The sequence below is a fragment of the Eumetopias jubatus genome, unplaced genomic scaffold (genome assembly GCF_037043125.1).
Source record: "Eumetopias jubatus isolate StellerSeaLion01/CBP00866 unplaced genomic scaffold, mEumJub1_p1.0 scaffold_4, whole genome shotgun sequence".
NCBI lineage: Eukaryota > Metazoa > Chordata > Mammalia > Carnivora > Otariidae > Eumetopias > Eumetopias jubatus.
In genome coordinates, this window is record NW_028274810.1 from 23,291,697 (window position 1) to 23,307,793 (window position 16,097).

At 38.9% G+C, this 16,097-nt stretch overlaps 1 protein-coding gene across 1 annotated transcript in view; it reads right to left on the bottom strand.

Moving 5' to 3' along the window:
* Positions 1–3,114: 3,114 nt before the first annotated feature.
* PALMD (palmdelphin) overlaps positions 3,115–16,097 on the bottom strand; it is a 50,183-nt gene continuing 37,200 nt past the window's right edge. Inside the window, exons 5-9 of the mRNA XM_088022837.1 lie at positions 10,926–11,040; positions 10,756–10,789; positions 10,520–10,633; positions 7,601–8,695; positions 3,115–3,158 (exon numbers count right to left, since the gene is read on the bottom strand). Coding sequence (XP_087878963.1) covers positions 3,115–3,158; positions 7,601–8,695; positions 10,520–10,633; positions 10,756–10,789; positions 10,926–11,040 — 1,402 coding nt within the window. The remainder of the gene's footprint in view (positions 3,159–7,600; positions 8,696–10,519; positions 10,634–10,755; positions 10,790–10,925; positions 11,041–16,097) is intronic.

Here is a 16,097-nt window from a genome sequence, read left to right on the forward strand (position 1 = left end):
TCATATTCAAAACATTTTTGGGCATACATCAAAGGCATATAGGAGCCAACTGAAATAGCCCAAATTGAAACAATTTGAGCAACAAGTTGTGTTGAGTTAGATTATAACTCAAGTGTAAAGTAAACATTCATGAGTCCATACTGGTTTAAGTTAATAATTGAATAAATAAATAAGTAAATAAATAAGTAAATAAATAAATAAATAGGGAGAATAGACAAATCTCCTGTGCAGAGGAATTTGAAATAATTTACATAGGTATTCTGCCTTCAAGAGAAGGAGCCTAACTCTCTACTCCCTTAAGTTTGGGCTGTGCATGGTGACTTCCTTCCAAAGCGTAAGGTATAGGAAGGGGGATAAAATAATTTTACAATGGAGCAACCTGACAAAACATTAGCCAGGAGATCAAGGTCAACATCACCAGGAATAAATTATTGAAATTTTGTACCCTTGATATGATACAGTGAAATGTTACTTTACCTCTGTGATCTTCCTCCTCCAACCCCACTCTAATCATGAGAGAAACATTAGACAATTCGCAACAGAAGGATATCCTGCACAATATCTGACCAGTAATTTTCAAAATTGTCAAGGTTATCAAAAACAAGAAAAATCTAAGAGGAGCAAAGTAGACATGACAATTAAAAGTAGTGTCTTCTGTGTGGGATCTTGGAACAACAACAAAAAAGGACAGGTAAAAACTAAGGAAATTTGAATAAACTATGAGACTTAATAATAATAATAATGTATCATTATTGGTTCATTTAATTATAACAAGTGTACCATACTAATAAAGAAATTAGTCATAGGGGAAACAGGGTGCGGGGGGGGGGTATATGGAAACTTTGTATTATCTTTTCAATCTTTCTGTTAATCTAAAATTGTTCTTAAAAATAATGTCTAATGTAGTTAGCTGTGGATACAATGACTCTTGAGAGTGTGTGTCTCCTCCTTTGGGGAGAGGGGAAATCTTTGTATAAAAGCTAGCAGCATCTTATTAGATGGAAACAGAGTTGTGTTTTGGTTTCTCAAATGTTCAAATCTATGTGGAAGGATAAATATGGAAGCTGAGTAGAAAAATGGGTGGACTGTGCTAGTTTAATGCTTCATCTTTATCATCATCATTTAATGTTTCATCTCCAAATGCATCTTTTGCCCTGTTTCGTGATCTTGACCCTGTAAACATCTCTCCTTTGTCACTTGATGCAATGTTAGGCTTTGCTGAGAGAGGGTGGTGGAGGGATGCTGCGAGGCAAGAGCCGCAAGAAGGCACCTCACTTCCACTTTCCAGTTTTCCTTTCTATTCACTGAGCACAGGAGTCAATGGATTGGTGTGTGGGATAGTACAGTTTCACTTTAGCCGCCCTGACTGGCCAACTCCAGCTTTGCACTCAGTCCTCCTCTGCTCGCCTGGCAGCCAATTCCACTGCAGTTCTAGCTTCACCCCTAGATAAAAAGCCAGCTCCAGCCTTTGGTATTTTCTGGCCATGCTGGGCCACTTCTATGCACCAGCCCTGGCCCATGCCTTTTCGCAAGGGACCAGACATCAGCCAGCCAGATTCTGGCTCATGTTGCCTGAGGCCAGCTCGTATTACACAGTCCCCCCTGCAGACTACATCTTTTCCTTTCTGAACCATTCATTCATTTATTCATTCATTTATTGATCAGTTGCTAGGTGCCAGGCAGTTCTAATAAACATTTGTGTACACACAATCAAAACCAAAAATCAGTGCTTTAATCACAAGTTTGGCAAAGCTACAAAAGAATGTGCCATTTTGACAAGTCACTTAAGCTAAAGTCAGAACCATGAAAGGGAAGGAATGGGAACACTGGACCTGGGATAGGGGTGTCTATGTCAAAGTGTCTCTGATATTTGAACGTCCACATTTTCCGGATTCCAGGCCAGCAGAGAGAGGAGTTTTCTTGTGCTAGAGAACAACTGCCCCTTCCAAATAATTGATCTGAGGTTGATGCTTGCAGGGTGTTAAGCTTGTCCTCATCAGGATCTGTTTCTTTGACCTCTCGTTGCCTCCACACCAGTAACCAAGATAAGGTCTCATCATAGTTTCACCAGAGAAATTCAGTTTCTGCCCTGAGAGGAAACAGACTATTCACTGAAGGACTTGCGGGACCTGGGTACTATGCACTGGCACGATCCAGGGGAAGATGTGTGAAGATGGATTTTGAGAGTGTTGGGTGGAGGACAGTACAAGAAGGTAGGGTAGGAGAGAAGTGGCCTGGGTGTATTCTTCAAATCAGGGTTTAACATCTTGGCAAGAACACTTAGGAATGACATGCTGTATGCATTCTTATTAAGTTTTAATATTAGGCTTCTAACATCTTTACAAGGATTGGTCAAACATTAGACTAGATTTGTATTCTCTGAGAATATGGGAAGGCCTCCATCTAATAGCCTTAGGTCATAATCAGTCTTTGCACCATGTAGTTCACACTCAACTGAATGAAAGAAAAGATAATATTTCAAGAAGAATAAATGTGTCAGCTACCATGTACAAAGTCATGAACACTATCAAGATACTACAAATCTAGTCCCCAAATATGAGGTTAATTATGGCATGCACCTTTGGGATGGATGCAAAGAGTTTGAAGTCTCGACCAAATCAATTGGTCCTTAGCAGGAGGATGTAGATGTCTTAGCTATGGGATGCCATGTTTGCTTGCTGGGTTGAAGATGAATATTTCTGTGGTGAGGTCACAATGGCTTCCTGTGATCTTTCAATCTTTGTATTAGCAAAATTACCATTCAGTTAATAGAATATAGTCAGGCTATTTTAAATAACTTTATTCTTAAATTTAACACACTCTTATTAGAAATGCTTTGGTATCAGTACAATAAAAATATGCTGGTTTTTCCCCCCCGCACTGAATTGTGTCAAGTAATTGGAAAAGTTAAGCTTTTGTTCTCCCTAGTTTTTTTGGGATTTTTTCACAAATGATCATCATTTGTAGTCACTACTGCTTATTCACATGGCTTAATATGGCTATAATTATAATTTTTGGAGTCTTAGGAAAAAAGAAACAAAATACCCAGAAGAGAAGTTGGCAAATGTTTCTTAGTTTCTTCTCCAAAGGATGTTTAGGTAGATGATACACCTCTCAGATAACTTTTTTCCCCAGTTTTGCCATTCTCATCCTTAAAGCTGAAAATTAAAAAAAAATAGAGAGTTATAAAAAAAAGAGCTTTAGTTTTCACTCTAAATGACCATTTCATAGAATGCAGGAAAGTTTGAAACATACCTCAGATGATTTTATCCAACAATGTGAGCATTGTTTTAGTAGCACAAAAAGATAGTAGAAATAATAAGCTATGGTTAACTAGGGCTGAAGCAGGTTCAGAACTAGAAGGAACCTATTTCTATAAAGGTTAGAAAAATTAGTAGGGCAAACATAGCATAAGTTGGGTAAATATAGGATTAGTGTGCAATTTCACTATTAGCATTAGATAAATTCTATACATCGATGACCATGTTTTGTGCCTATTTCTGAGCTATGTACTACTAAAAATAAAAAAGGCATTGACAGAAACTTTAATTCATGGTTGAGTTATAATTTAAGTCATCAAACATGGTTACCCCAGGGGACTCCATCCTTGGATATAGAATGACAAAAACATATTTGAGTGAAAAAAGTGTGATCCAGTTATTAAGAGTTGGAGTAATTATAAAATTATGTCTTTGTCAGGATATGTTATAAGTATAGTTTCAAATATATCTTTTGAGCATATTCCACTGCTAATGATAAATATGATGTAGAAACCATTTTTTAAAATGTAGATTTAGAATTCGTAACACTCCTCCAGTGTTTTGGTATCATGCCCTTAATACTTAGGCCTTCAGAGTATAGCTGCCTTGGTCATGTTCCAAAAGTTGAAAGATGCTTTCAAGGCACTGATCATTGTATTCATGTGTCAATATGGCCCAAGAGCCTGCTATTTAACTAATTGCAAGATTTCATTTAATGTAAAAAATAAAAAAAGAGAAAGCTTGTTCTCTCATTTTCCAGCCATATAATTAGTTGTCTATTAACAAATGAAATGACTCCATCTCTAAGGAGCTCTTTTGCATAAATATGAGAAGGGATGAGGGAATCCAATACTGTAATGAGACTATGATAATTTTTTTTGTTATTCTACTTATGTGAAATATTTTCATTTAAATGAAGTCAAGGAACGTTCTTTCCTGTGGAATCTTATGGGGAATGGTCATTTCTAATGTCAGGGTCAAGAATATTTCCTTGAGGGATGCCTGAGTGGCTCAGTCAGTTAAGCATTGCCTTCGGCTCAGGTCATGATCCCAGGGTCCTGGGATCGAGTCCCGCATTGGGCTCCTTGTTCACTGGGGAACCTGCTTCTCCCTCTCCCTCTGCCTCCCCCTCCCCCTTGCTCATCTTCTCTCTCTCACTCACTCTCTTTCAAATAAATAAATATTAAAACAAAAGATTTATTAAAAAAAAGAATATTTCCTTGAATTTAGGACCAGCTGAGAGAATTTCCTTTACGCTGTAGCCAGGAGGATGGTCTCTATTGCTGGGGATGTTGGATGGTGAAGCCTGAGGAGAGCACTGTAATTCCACAGTAGGAGGTGAAATGAAGGCAGAAGGCAAGGCTTTATATTTTCTACTCTTGGATTTTATAGACCTCTACCTTGGCCATACCAAAAAAGAGGGTAGGGGAAAAGTCCATTTTAAGGGACTTTTTAAAGGGTCTCTTTTAAGGCAGGGACAAAGTCTTCCTCCTTACAGTTATTCCTCAATTTGAGATTCAGTAAATCAGGCACAGCCTTTGTGCTATGGACAATTCAATGAAGCTCTTGAAGGACACCCTAGATGTGCACATCCTCAGGAGTGAGGGAATGCAGTAGCTCACTGTCCCATTTTTTAAGGGAAAAAATGAATTTTAGGTTGTTAGAGTCTGCTATTTTTTTTCTTTAGGCCTATGGCAAGTAGATGGTGTGAATTTCAAGTAGGCATGTGGGGTCTGAGCATGTTGGTAATAGGAGGGCGTTGCAGGTAAAATACCTGGGCCATCAGTCTTCTTTTTATTTCTCCTTTCTGCTCTTTTTCTGATCTTTATCTCCTCCCCCTACAGCAATTCAGACACATAGTTTTGGCTGGTTGAACTTGGTGGAAGAGAACTTGCCTCCTTACTCTCAGTATTCCTTGGCTCCTAATGATTGCCACAGGTTGGCAATTTTGACACCAATAGCATGTGAATCCCTTGGAGCTGAGGATCCCTGCCTCTATCATCCTGAAATGCTGCTGACATATCTAAGAGGGGTGAATAGAGCTAGAAGGAATACAAGAGTAGGTTGGTGAGGACTAACTACCACAGAAAGCCAGCTGCCTAGTTGGTGGGAATGGTAGTGGAGTCCCAGTAAAAGCTTACTGGGGCCACTCATTGGTGGATGTGCCTGGCATTGAGTTATACTTTAGAACACGACCCTATTATATTTACATTAGCAGATGGACATAACTTTGCTGAATTTTCTTGTCATGTCTTTACCTATTCAAAGGTTTTGACTAAGACATCTGGACTTCCAGGCTCCATTTTTCCACCTCTTTCTGCCTCCTTTGTGTTCTTTTCCAAGTTCAAAATTGCTCTTAGGTAAGGCTCTCATGACAACATTTACACTAAGAGACTAATAATTCTTATTATGCCTACCAAGAATATTTTAGCGGGGGACCTATACCATGAATAAAGGAATTTATTGAAATGATGGATTTTCAAGTATCAAAAAGCATTTTTGGGGTGTCGGGGGAAACACTCAACCTACGTGGTGCTTGTGAAATTGAACTGCACAGGTGGCTATATGTTCTATGTATATGGATGCCTCCTGAGGGTGAGGGCATATGTCAATATGATATGCTTATTTAAAAAACCCGTTAGAAAAATAACAGCTCTGTAATCCATGCACTGAATTGGGAAGCAAGAATGTAAAACAATATCATGATGGAAGGCAAGGAATTTGGAGCATTCTGTTTATAATATGCTTTGACTGATAGTACGGAACTTTGTATTGTTACTTTGTCTGGAAAAGGTCTTCCTGTTTTCATTATTTTAGTTCAGTGGCATGATTAGTGTTGTCTGGAAATGTTAGTCACTTCCTGTCTTTTTCTTTGGGGTAAATGTGTTGACATGGGTAGGGGAGAAGGAATAAGGGCATGTGGGGGGAGGTGGCTAACATCCAAGTTCAAAAATGGAAGGCTTTATGGTGGGTAATGTTACTGCTCTTGACCATAATCAGTGTGTTTCTCTTTTCTAAGTCTACTGTGTTGTTGTTTTAAAAATGAACTTAAGATGCAAAATTTGATCAGCAAACAAAATTCATTCTCAAAACGGAAAGGAATATTTAGTTTTAGCAGGTTTTCATTGTGGGGACACATCACTCAACTCTGATTGAGGAAGATAACTGTACACTTACCAAAAGGTTAGAAATTCTTCAGATAATTAAAATTTCAGTGTATCCCTGATTTAACTATTTAAAAGGTTGGAAGAAGTCCATTTCATTGTATTATTAGCAGCCCCAAATTGGGCTTATGGGTTGCAGAAGAACCCTTCCTGAATTGTGCAAGTACTACCACACTTCTATAGAATTATCAAGTTCTGCTTGCTGAATTAGTTGGGACTTAATAGTTATTACTTTTTAACAAGAATCCTTCCATTAGAAACATTTAAAATTTACCTTCACATTCACACATCTAGAACCTATATGTCTGGGTAATTTGAGGTAGGTGTTTAGCTAAGGTTAAGTACAGCTATTATAATTGATTTTGTCAGATTCTTATTTATTTTTTTGTAAGTGAGGAGTAGAATACAATATTCAAGTGATAATAAGGAATTTAAGTTGATGAACTATCACTTTTATAGAAAAAATTTATTTTCCATTTAAAGCTAAAAATGCTAGATAGCTATAAAACTATAGAGGATGAGAAATGTAAATATATAGAAAATAGAAAAATAACTGTTAAGTTGAGGAAGACTATGGAAAGGTAAATGTTATAGATAATTAAAATAAATTGACATTCTGTTTTAAAATGTAGAAAAATTAAGGAAATAAAGTTAAACTATAAAAGTATAGAGAAATAAGATATAGCAAAGTAATAAAATATCACACTGAAAATAAAATTTGTTTCTTGTTTTTTCTTGCAAAATTAAGGCAACTTGTTAACTCAGATAAGAAGTTTAAATAACAGAGAGGCACAGACAAGTAGCTGGCATCAGTTTCTGGTGGGAAAAGACATGATGTAGATGATCCAACATATTAGTGATCCAAATACACTCACAAACAGTACCACACTGTGACAGAAGACAAATTTCAAGTTTCTTAGGTCAACCAATGCACTGTCCAAAGAAGGCAACAATTGTCCTTTCATTTTGTCTTTCGAAGTGACTTAATCACTTTAGTTATGGTGACAATAATTCAGGTCAGCATGAATTAAAAAACAAAACAAAACAAAAAACCCTTAGTGTGTATTAGTCTATGAGGTAGTCAAAAAAGCTGAAAGCAAGAGGGTGTGTTAACTACGCAAAAGGAAGATAGTCACATGATTAAACAGCAGTGGCAAGCCTTGTTTTTCTCATTACCTGTTAAGGACGGGTCCTCAGTCCCATCTCCGGCCATCTGAACGCCAAGCGGAGAATGTTGAACTGGGTTGCCTAAGTTTTCTTCTTGCTCTTTCCGGGATATGGAATTTTTGTGGGGAGATTTGTGGTTTGTGTTTTCATAGGGATTAACTTCTGATCTCTTTCTAGGAAGCGGTGTTGGTGTGGCAGGCTGGTAAACCTGACTGTAGGGAGCTACGGCATGGTAGGATGGTTTCTCAGCTTCCCCTTCACCCTCCTCCTCATCATCAATCACAACCAGCTCAGCATGGATGATCCCGTCATACCCTGTCAGAAGCTTCTTTTCTTCTTCATTGTCTTCTGCCTGCTGATACCCCATGAAAATCATCGTCACTGGTTCTGAATCAGTCATATCAGAAGGCAGGGAATGAACGATATTGTATCTAATATCTTCCTCATCCTCCTTACAAGCAGGAGAAGAATCCTGGTGTTTTGACTTCCCAGCTAGTGATTCACTGGGACTCAGTCTTGCCTTTGGAGAGGCCACATATTTGTCCTGCACCGCCCTGGATTCTTCCCAAGGAGTCATCAGCCTCTTTTGTAGGCTGTGGGGCACCTCCGCAGCTTGTTGAGTCATTGATCGGGGTTGAGGGATGGGCCGAACGGGGCTGACGTGATTGAAGCTGTTGTCCCTCCCCTCTGAAAGCCCATTGTCCAGATTGTGTATGGATTCATATGTATCATTACCTAATCCGTTAGCTTTCATCTTTATCCTTTCTTGAAAGTTTGGTCCAGGAGTTACCTTCTCCCTCTGTGGTGTTGTAGGTCTGCAGAATGGATTGGCATAGACGGGTTCATGATACTCTGTTGGGGATTTAGAGTTTCTCTCGGAGGCTTGTCTCAAAAGTTCCTCCACCTCAACTGGAGCCAGACCATCGGTGCCATTGTACGCCGCACCGTGATTAGAGCTTACCGCATACACTGACTTGCACCCGTCGTCGTAAACTTTTATTCCTGTACCTTTAAAGTCATCTGAGGGGAGAGGTATTGAAGACAGGACTGTACTTTCTCCGGTTTTCAAGTCTTTTTCAACTTTAATTTCCATGGCATACAAAGCTGTTGAGAGAGAAATTTGATCTTTGATTTAGTTAAAATTTTCTCTTCTCAAGCAGCCTGCTTTCACAGTGTATTTTTATGCTAAGTATACTCTTTGATATTCTTTTCTGTGAGATGTTGTCTGTTTTTAAAACTTTTGATTTCATTCCTTAGTTGTGTAATGGCCAACAGGGCAATGACAGAGGTTTCTATGTAAGGATGCATGGGAGGACTGAAAAATGGGATTGAAAAGCTGGTTGGAGAAGAGAAGCTGATGATTCCAAACAGAAAGGATCTTCACTGGGAAACCAAAAAATATTCTATTTGTAGCTAATAAATCTGACAAGACGGATTATACTCTTAACATTACTCAATGGGAGGAATCAGACCTCTTTGTCAGTTAGGAGGAATATGTCGTGCTAGGCATTGCAGCAGGTAAAAGGCCTAGCGCAGTATATTTCATTCAGTTACATCCTTGCTGTGCGGGCCAGCAGCCTGCTGAAATTATAGAGGAGTGTTCTAAAGTTTCCACAGCAGGGAGCTTGTTTAAATGTAGAACTGCTATTGAAGAGGGAGGAGGGAGGCTGGAATCACATGCTTCCCCTTCTCCCTTCTTTTTCTGGTTCTTTCACTACAATTTTCAAGTAGGGGGAAAAATAGAGCAATATCAGCTGAACTGAAAACAACTGAACTGGAGAGTGCTGGGTGGTTGAGCTCTGCTTCCCGGCCCAAGTAAATTCCTTATGATTGGAGTTTTAAGAGCTAATAGGAATCTGGGCAAAATAACAATGGGGCTTGCTTCTGTTGTGACGTCCCACCTTCCTTTTTGGACCCATCTTGGATTCCGTACATCTTTCTCAGTAGCCTGTGGTTCTTTGCCTTCCCTGTCTACCCAGATAAACCGCAACCTCCCCACCCCCACCCCCAACCCCACTCTCCCTGTCCTTCTCCTCTGCTTTAGTCTTTAGTATTTTCACACCCTCATATGATATATTTTATGTATTTACTTAATTTTTGGTCTGTTTTCTCCTTTAGAATGTCAGCTCCAAGAGGGCACAGATTATCACTGTTTTATTCACTCCTGGATTCCTACTGCAAGAACTGAGCTTGCCATGTAGTACGGGGTCACTAAATACTTGTTGAATTTTTTTTTTTAAGATTTTATCTATTTGACAGAGAGAGCTACAGTGAGAGAGGGAACACAAGCAGGGGGAGCAGGAGAGGGAGAAGCAGGCTTCCCGCTGAGCAGGGAGCCCGATGCGGGGCTCAATCCCAGGACCCTGGGATCATGACCTGAGCAGAAGGCAGATGCTTAACGACTGAGCCACCCAGGTGCCCTACTTGTTGAATATTTAAATGAATAACTGCTCCCTGCTTATAGAGTGTGGCTTCCTTTTCTAGTCTAAACTTCAAAGTTTCCCTCTCTGACCCCAGGCAAGCCTTCATTTTGTCCGGAGGCTTGAAGTGTAAATTTTATGAAAATCATTCTCACATGGGGGTAAATCATGTCTAAACTTCCCCAGGGGATATTTTTATTTTCATAAAGGATCTTAGTTACCCAAGAGAGTGTCTACTAGATGGACTACTTGGGGAGAGAGATTTTTGAGCAGGGGAGCCTTGTTTTTAAGAGTTTGTCTCTTTTAGCCTTTACCTTCTTTGTCTCTATCTAGTTTGCCTAAGTACTGTGACCCCCTTAACCCTACCAATGCAAGTGACTCAAATACCTCTTGGAACTTTGTAAAATGGACTATTGCTTCACCTGAAGCACCGGATGTCTTAGCAGGTTGTTAATGTCTGACATCATAAAATCTGAATTTGAGAACCTGCCACAGATTTTTCATATACCTTTTCTGTTTTGTTCATCATCTTCTATTCCTTCATTTTTGTCCTTCCTTAATCTGGAAGGCACGTAGGATTGTGGAAGGTCAGGGATATTAGCATAGATGTCTTCGATTGACTCTGTAAAATTAATATTAATTCAAAAATACATTTAGGATATATTTATAATAATGGGAAAATTTTCTGTGGGTTTATCAAAAAATATCATAGTTAGACATAGAATAGACTGCTTGAAAACATACCTTCTGATGTTTCTTCCTTTTCCACTTTCACAGACTATAAGAAAAATGAATTCTCCATGATTAATACAGCTTAAAACATAAATTCTAAATGAGGATATAGTTTAAAGAAGTATATACTATTTGTGGACTCATTCTAGGAGGAGCTCATAGTTTTACATGTTAATGCTTACCCTTATTATGTCTTCTGTTGTCCTCTCAACTGATTTTAGTTTCTTTAAAATTGCTTCTTCATTGGTTGAGATTTGCAGCTCAGCCTTTTCAAGATCTTGTATCTCTTTCTCAAGTCTGACAACAGAAAGATATGCTTTTCATTGCTTAAGGTAGTACAAATGCAGAGTTCCCAAATATATTTTCTCCATATATACACTTTCCTTGGAATATTGCATGTAAATATCCGGATACCTTTTAAGAACATAGCATCACACAAATCACATTTAATACATAGCAGGTACCTAACACCTGACTTTGATTTAACAATGTTCATTCAAGTTAAAACAAAAAATTTTTTTGACAAAAGGAATTCTTAGGTAAAGTATTTGAGCCTTGCCTCATTTTCTTCATTGCAATTACTAATATTATTTCCAAATAATTAGAGAAATTTCTTTTATAAAGAGACTTAAGTTTTTTTTTTTTTTTCTCAATCTTGAGGTCTTTTATTTTCTTTACATTTATCATGCCATGAATTCATAGGGAATGGGTTCCAGCAGTTCGGGGACCTTTCCATTGGTTCTCACAAAGTGTGCTTCTCTGGGTGGGGCAGGCTGGCGCTTCAGTTGAACCCAAGTACCTTTCTCTTTGGTTTCCTTCTTTTTCTGATCATTTTCCTTCACATGCTTCAGGAAGCTATCTCGACTCTTTGAGTGTTTAATATGCTCAATGCGTACATTAATTCTCTTGGCAAGAATCTTGCCCTTGTTTGTTTACAACAGTGCCAACAGCATGCTGAGTAACATTGTAGACTCTTCCAGTTTTGCCATGGTAACATTTGTGGGGCATTCCTTTTTGAATAGTGCCCATTCCCTTGATGTCCACAATATCACCTTTCTTATAGATTCGCATGTATGTGGCCAAAGGAACAACTCCATGTTTTCTAAAAGGTCTAGAGAACATATAGTGGGTACCTCTCCTCTTTCCCTTTGTGTTGGTCATTTTGGTGAATTACTGGTAGATGGCGGTTCCAAGAGACTTAAGTTTAAAGCTGAACCAAAAAGAATGGTTCATTAGTATTTATTACATAGCTCACCCATTTTCTTACCCAAGTCGCCATATAAATTATTTGGAGAAAGCAATATAATTTTTTTTCTAACCAATCAACATTTTATAAGATTATAATGTTTAGACTTAATTTAATAATCAAAACTATCACTTCAAAACCCTGTATATCTTATCATTGAAAATGACACTTCATTTTAATTTCACAGTTTCCTAGGAGTTGTGCTTTATTATAGCGAGTAAGGTAGAGAGATGAGAAATGGACAAAACCTAGGATAGTGGCCTCAGCTGCTGCTGTTTATAGAGACTACATTATCTAGAGAGAGAGAAAAAAAGGCACACATGGCCTGCTGAAGTGTAAGGGAACTTATAAGGACAAAGAGACAGACATTTGAAATCGGACTGTCGCAAATATTCTGAGCTGGAATATTGACCAGAGTGCAGCTGCATGTCAGATTCAAGTTAACATCGGGGTGTGGTGTCATGACTTCTGTCCTCTATAAAAACATACAGGCATTGACACTCATGCAGTTAGTAAAGCTGACCCTTGGCTGTCATGAAATATGCGTAGTGTCTCAGCCAAATACCCTAAACTCTAAAGCCAGCTGCCTCTGGGGATGGCTGATTAGGTAGAGCAACTAGTCTAGGAGGTGACAGCCATGGGTATTTGCATCTGTTATGATAATTGTCAGTTTTCTTGGCTTCCTTCTTTAAGATGATTATGGATCTGGCAGCTCAAAAATCTTGTGCTATTGTCACACCAATAATAGCCGAAGATATGGTCTGCTTGACTATTCTACTCATTGCTACAGTTTCAAAGTTCTGACTTTCCTGCTGCCTCTGACCATTGGTGGTTGGCTATTTGTAGCTAAGGAAGTTTTCTCCCATATCCTGGAACTCCAGGTAAAATGTAGTACTTTTGTTTACTTAGAAGTTACTGTGTGACTGTCATCCTATAGATCAATGGAACAGAATAGAGAACCCAGAAATGGACTCTCAACTTTATGGTCAACTAATCTTGGACAACGCAGGAAAGACTGTCCAATGGAAAAAAGTCTCTTCAACAAATGAAGTTGGGAAAATTGGACAGCCACATGTAGAAGAATGCAACTGGATCATTTTCTTATACTGTACACAAAGATAAACTCAAAATGGATGAAAGACCTAAATGTGAGACAGCAATCCATCAAAATCCTAGAGAGGAACACAGGCAGCAACCTCTTTGACATCAGCTACTGCAACTTCTTGCTAGACACTTCTCCAAAGGCAAGGGAAACAAAAGCAAAAATGAATTATTGGGACTTCATCACAGTTGACAAAACCAAAAAACAACCCATAGAATAGGAGAAGATATTTGCAAATGACATATCAGATAAAGGGCTAGTATCTAAAATCTATAAAGAACTTATCAAACTCAACACCCAAAAAACAAATAATCCAGTCAAGAAATGGGCAGAAGACATGCACAGACATTTCTCCAAAGAAGATATCCAAATAGCCAACAGGCACATGAGAAAATGCTCAACATGGCTTGCCATTAGGGAAATACAAATCAAAACCACAGTGAGATACCGCCTCACACCAGTCAGAATGGCTAAACTTAAGAAGGCAGGAAACAACGGATGTTGGCCAGGATGCAGAGAAAGGGGAACCCTCTTACACTGTTGGTGGGAATGCAAGCTGGTGTAGCCACTCTGGAAAACAGTTTGGAGGTTCCTTAAGAAGTTAAAAATAGAGCTATCCTATGGCCCAGCAATTGCACTACTAGCTATTTACCACAAAGATAAAATGTAGTGATCTGAAGGGGCACCTGTACCCCAATGTTTATAGTAGCAATGTCTATAATAGCCAAACTATGGAAAGACCCCAGATGTCCACTGAAAGATGAATGGATAAAGAAGATGTGGTATATATATATATATATATACACACACACATATATATATACAATTGAATATTACTCAGCCATCAAAAAAGATGAAATCTCACCATTTACATTAATGGGGATGGAACTGGAAGGTATTATGCTAAGCAGAATAAGTCAGAGAAAGACAACTATCATATGGTTTCACTCATATGTGGAATTTAAGAAACAAAGCAGAGGATCATAGCGGAAGGGAGGGGAAAACAAAATAAGACGAAAATCATAGAGGGAGACAACCATAAGAGACTCTTAACTATAGGAAACAAACTGAGGGTTGTGGGAGGGAAGGGGGGAGGGGGATGGGGTAACTGGGTGAAGAAGGGCACGTGATGTAATGAGCACTGGGTGTTATATGCAACAGATGAATAACTGAACTCTACATTAGAAACTAATGATACACTATATCTATATGTTAACTAATTGAATTTAAATAAATAAAAAAAATCTATCTCCATCCATGGTTGCACGTTTGCCCATCAGTAGAGTTGTGGGGATATATGTTGGTTGGTGGAATGGAAAGGTCTATACTAAACGTGATAGATCTGGATTATTCAGATCTGGTTGATATCAGATGTAAGTATTATTATGGTATTAAAGGTTTTCTGCCATATGCTGTGTCTCTTTCTCCTTCTATACCCTGTTTCACAGGGTCCTTTACCCAATAGCATGTTTGAGACAGTCTAATGAGGAGCTTTTGAATAGAAAATGAGGGTGTTCAAATCATTGCTGCAAGCCGCTCTTGGACTGCAGGATTCACCTGTGGAATCAGATGGACCTGGGTTTAAATACTGGTTCATCTTCCAACTTCCTGTGTGACCCTAGACATGTCAGCAGACCTTACCAAGCCTCATTATCTTCTTTCATTCATTCATTCAAAAATATTTGTTTAGCATCTATTTTGTACCAGGCACAATCCTATCTACTAAGGATATAATAGTAAACAAAACAAATTCCCTGCCCTCAAGGAGTTTACATTCTACTGAGAGGACACAGACAATACACTAATAGAGGGGCTGGCAACCTTTTCTATAAAGGGCCAGATAGTAAATACTTAGTTAGGCTTTGCAGGCTACATACAATTCCTGTTGTATATTCATCTTTTTTTTTGGTTTGTTTTTCTTTTTATATCCCTTAAGTAATAAAAAACCATTCCTAGCTTGTGGCTATACAGAAATAGGCCAGGGCTAAATTTTGTCCTGGGCCATAGTTTGTCAACTCCTGCGAATGTACATACATATTTACATGCCTATGTGTATATATATATATTTGTTTATTGTATATATATCTGTTCACACACACACATTTATTTATGAAGAAAAATATTTCCAGGAAAAAGTAGGATAAGGGCTATAACCAGAAGGAAAATGGGACGAAGAGTGCCTGGGGAGGGGACACTGTTTGCACAGTATGGTCAGGGAGAGGCTAACTGATAAAGTGTCATTTGAGCAGAGACATGAAAGAAGCGAGAGGAGGATACATGAGGGTTTCAGGGGAAGTGTGCTTCCAAAAGAGGGAAGAGTAACTACAAAACTCAAAGTTAAGAGCACAGGGAGTGAGGAGGAGAGTGGTGAGAAGTGAAGTCAGAGAAGTGGCAGATCATATGAGGCCTAATGCATGGTGAGGCCTTTGGGGAACCATGGGGAGTTCTGAGCAGAGGACAAACAGGTTATGACCTGAAATTTAGCCAGTTCTATTGGCTGCTGTGTGAAGAATAGACAGGGGTTGGGGTGAGGGGAGAAACATGGAGGTCAGTTGTCATACTTCACACAGAGGTGGCTTATTCAAGATGGTTGCTGGTAGAAGGGTGAGAAGTGATAAGATTCTGGAAATATTCTGAAGGAAGAGTTGCCAGGATTTGTTGATACATTACATGTGGGGTGTGAGAGAAAGAGAGATGTCAAGGGTGATTCCAGTGTTTGTGAATAATTCATTGGCAAGATGTGAACACAAAGACAGAAATCTGGGAGGGGGAAGAAAGGAGATTGGTGGGGGATACGGTTACTTCGAGACAGTCAATGATGATGTGGAGAAAACAGCTGGATATAAAAGTCAGGAACTCAGAGAAGTCTGGATTTTAATATAAATTTGGGAGTTGGCGGGGCGCCTGGGTGGCTTAGTCTGTTAAGTGTCTGCCTTCGGCTTGGGTCATGATCCTAGGGTCCTGGGATCGAGTCCTGCATCAGATTCCCTGCTCAGCGGGAGTCTG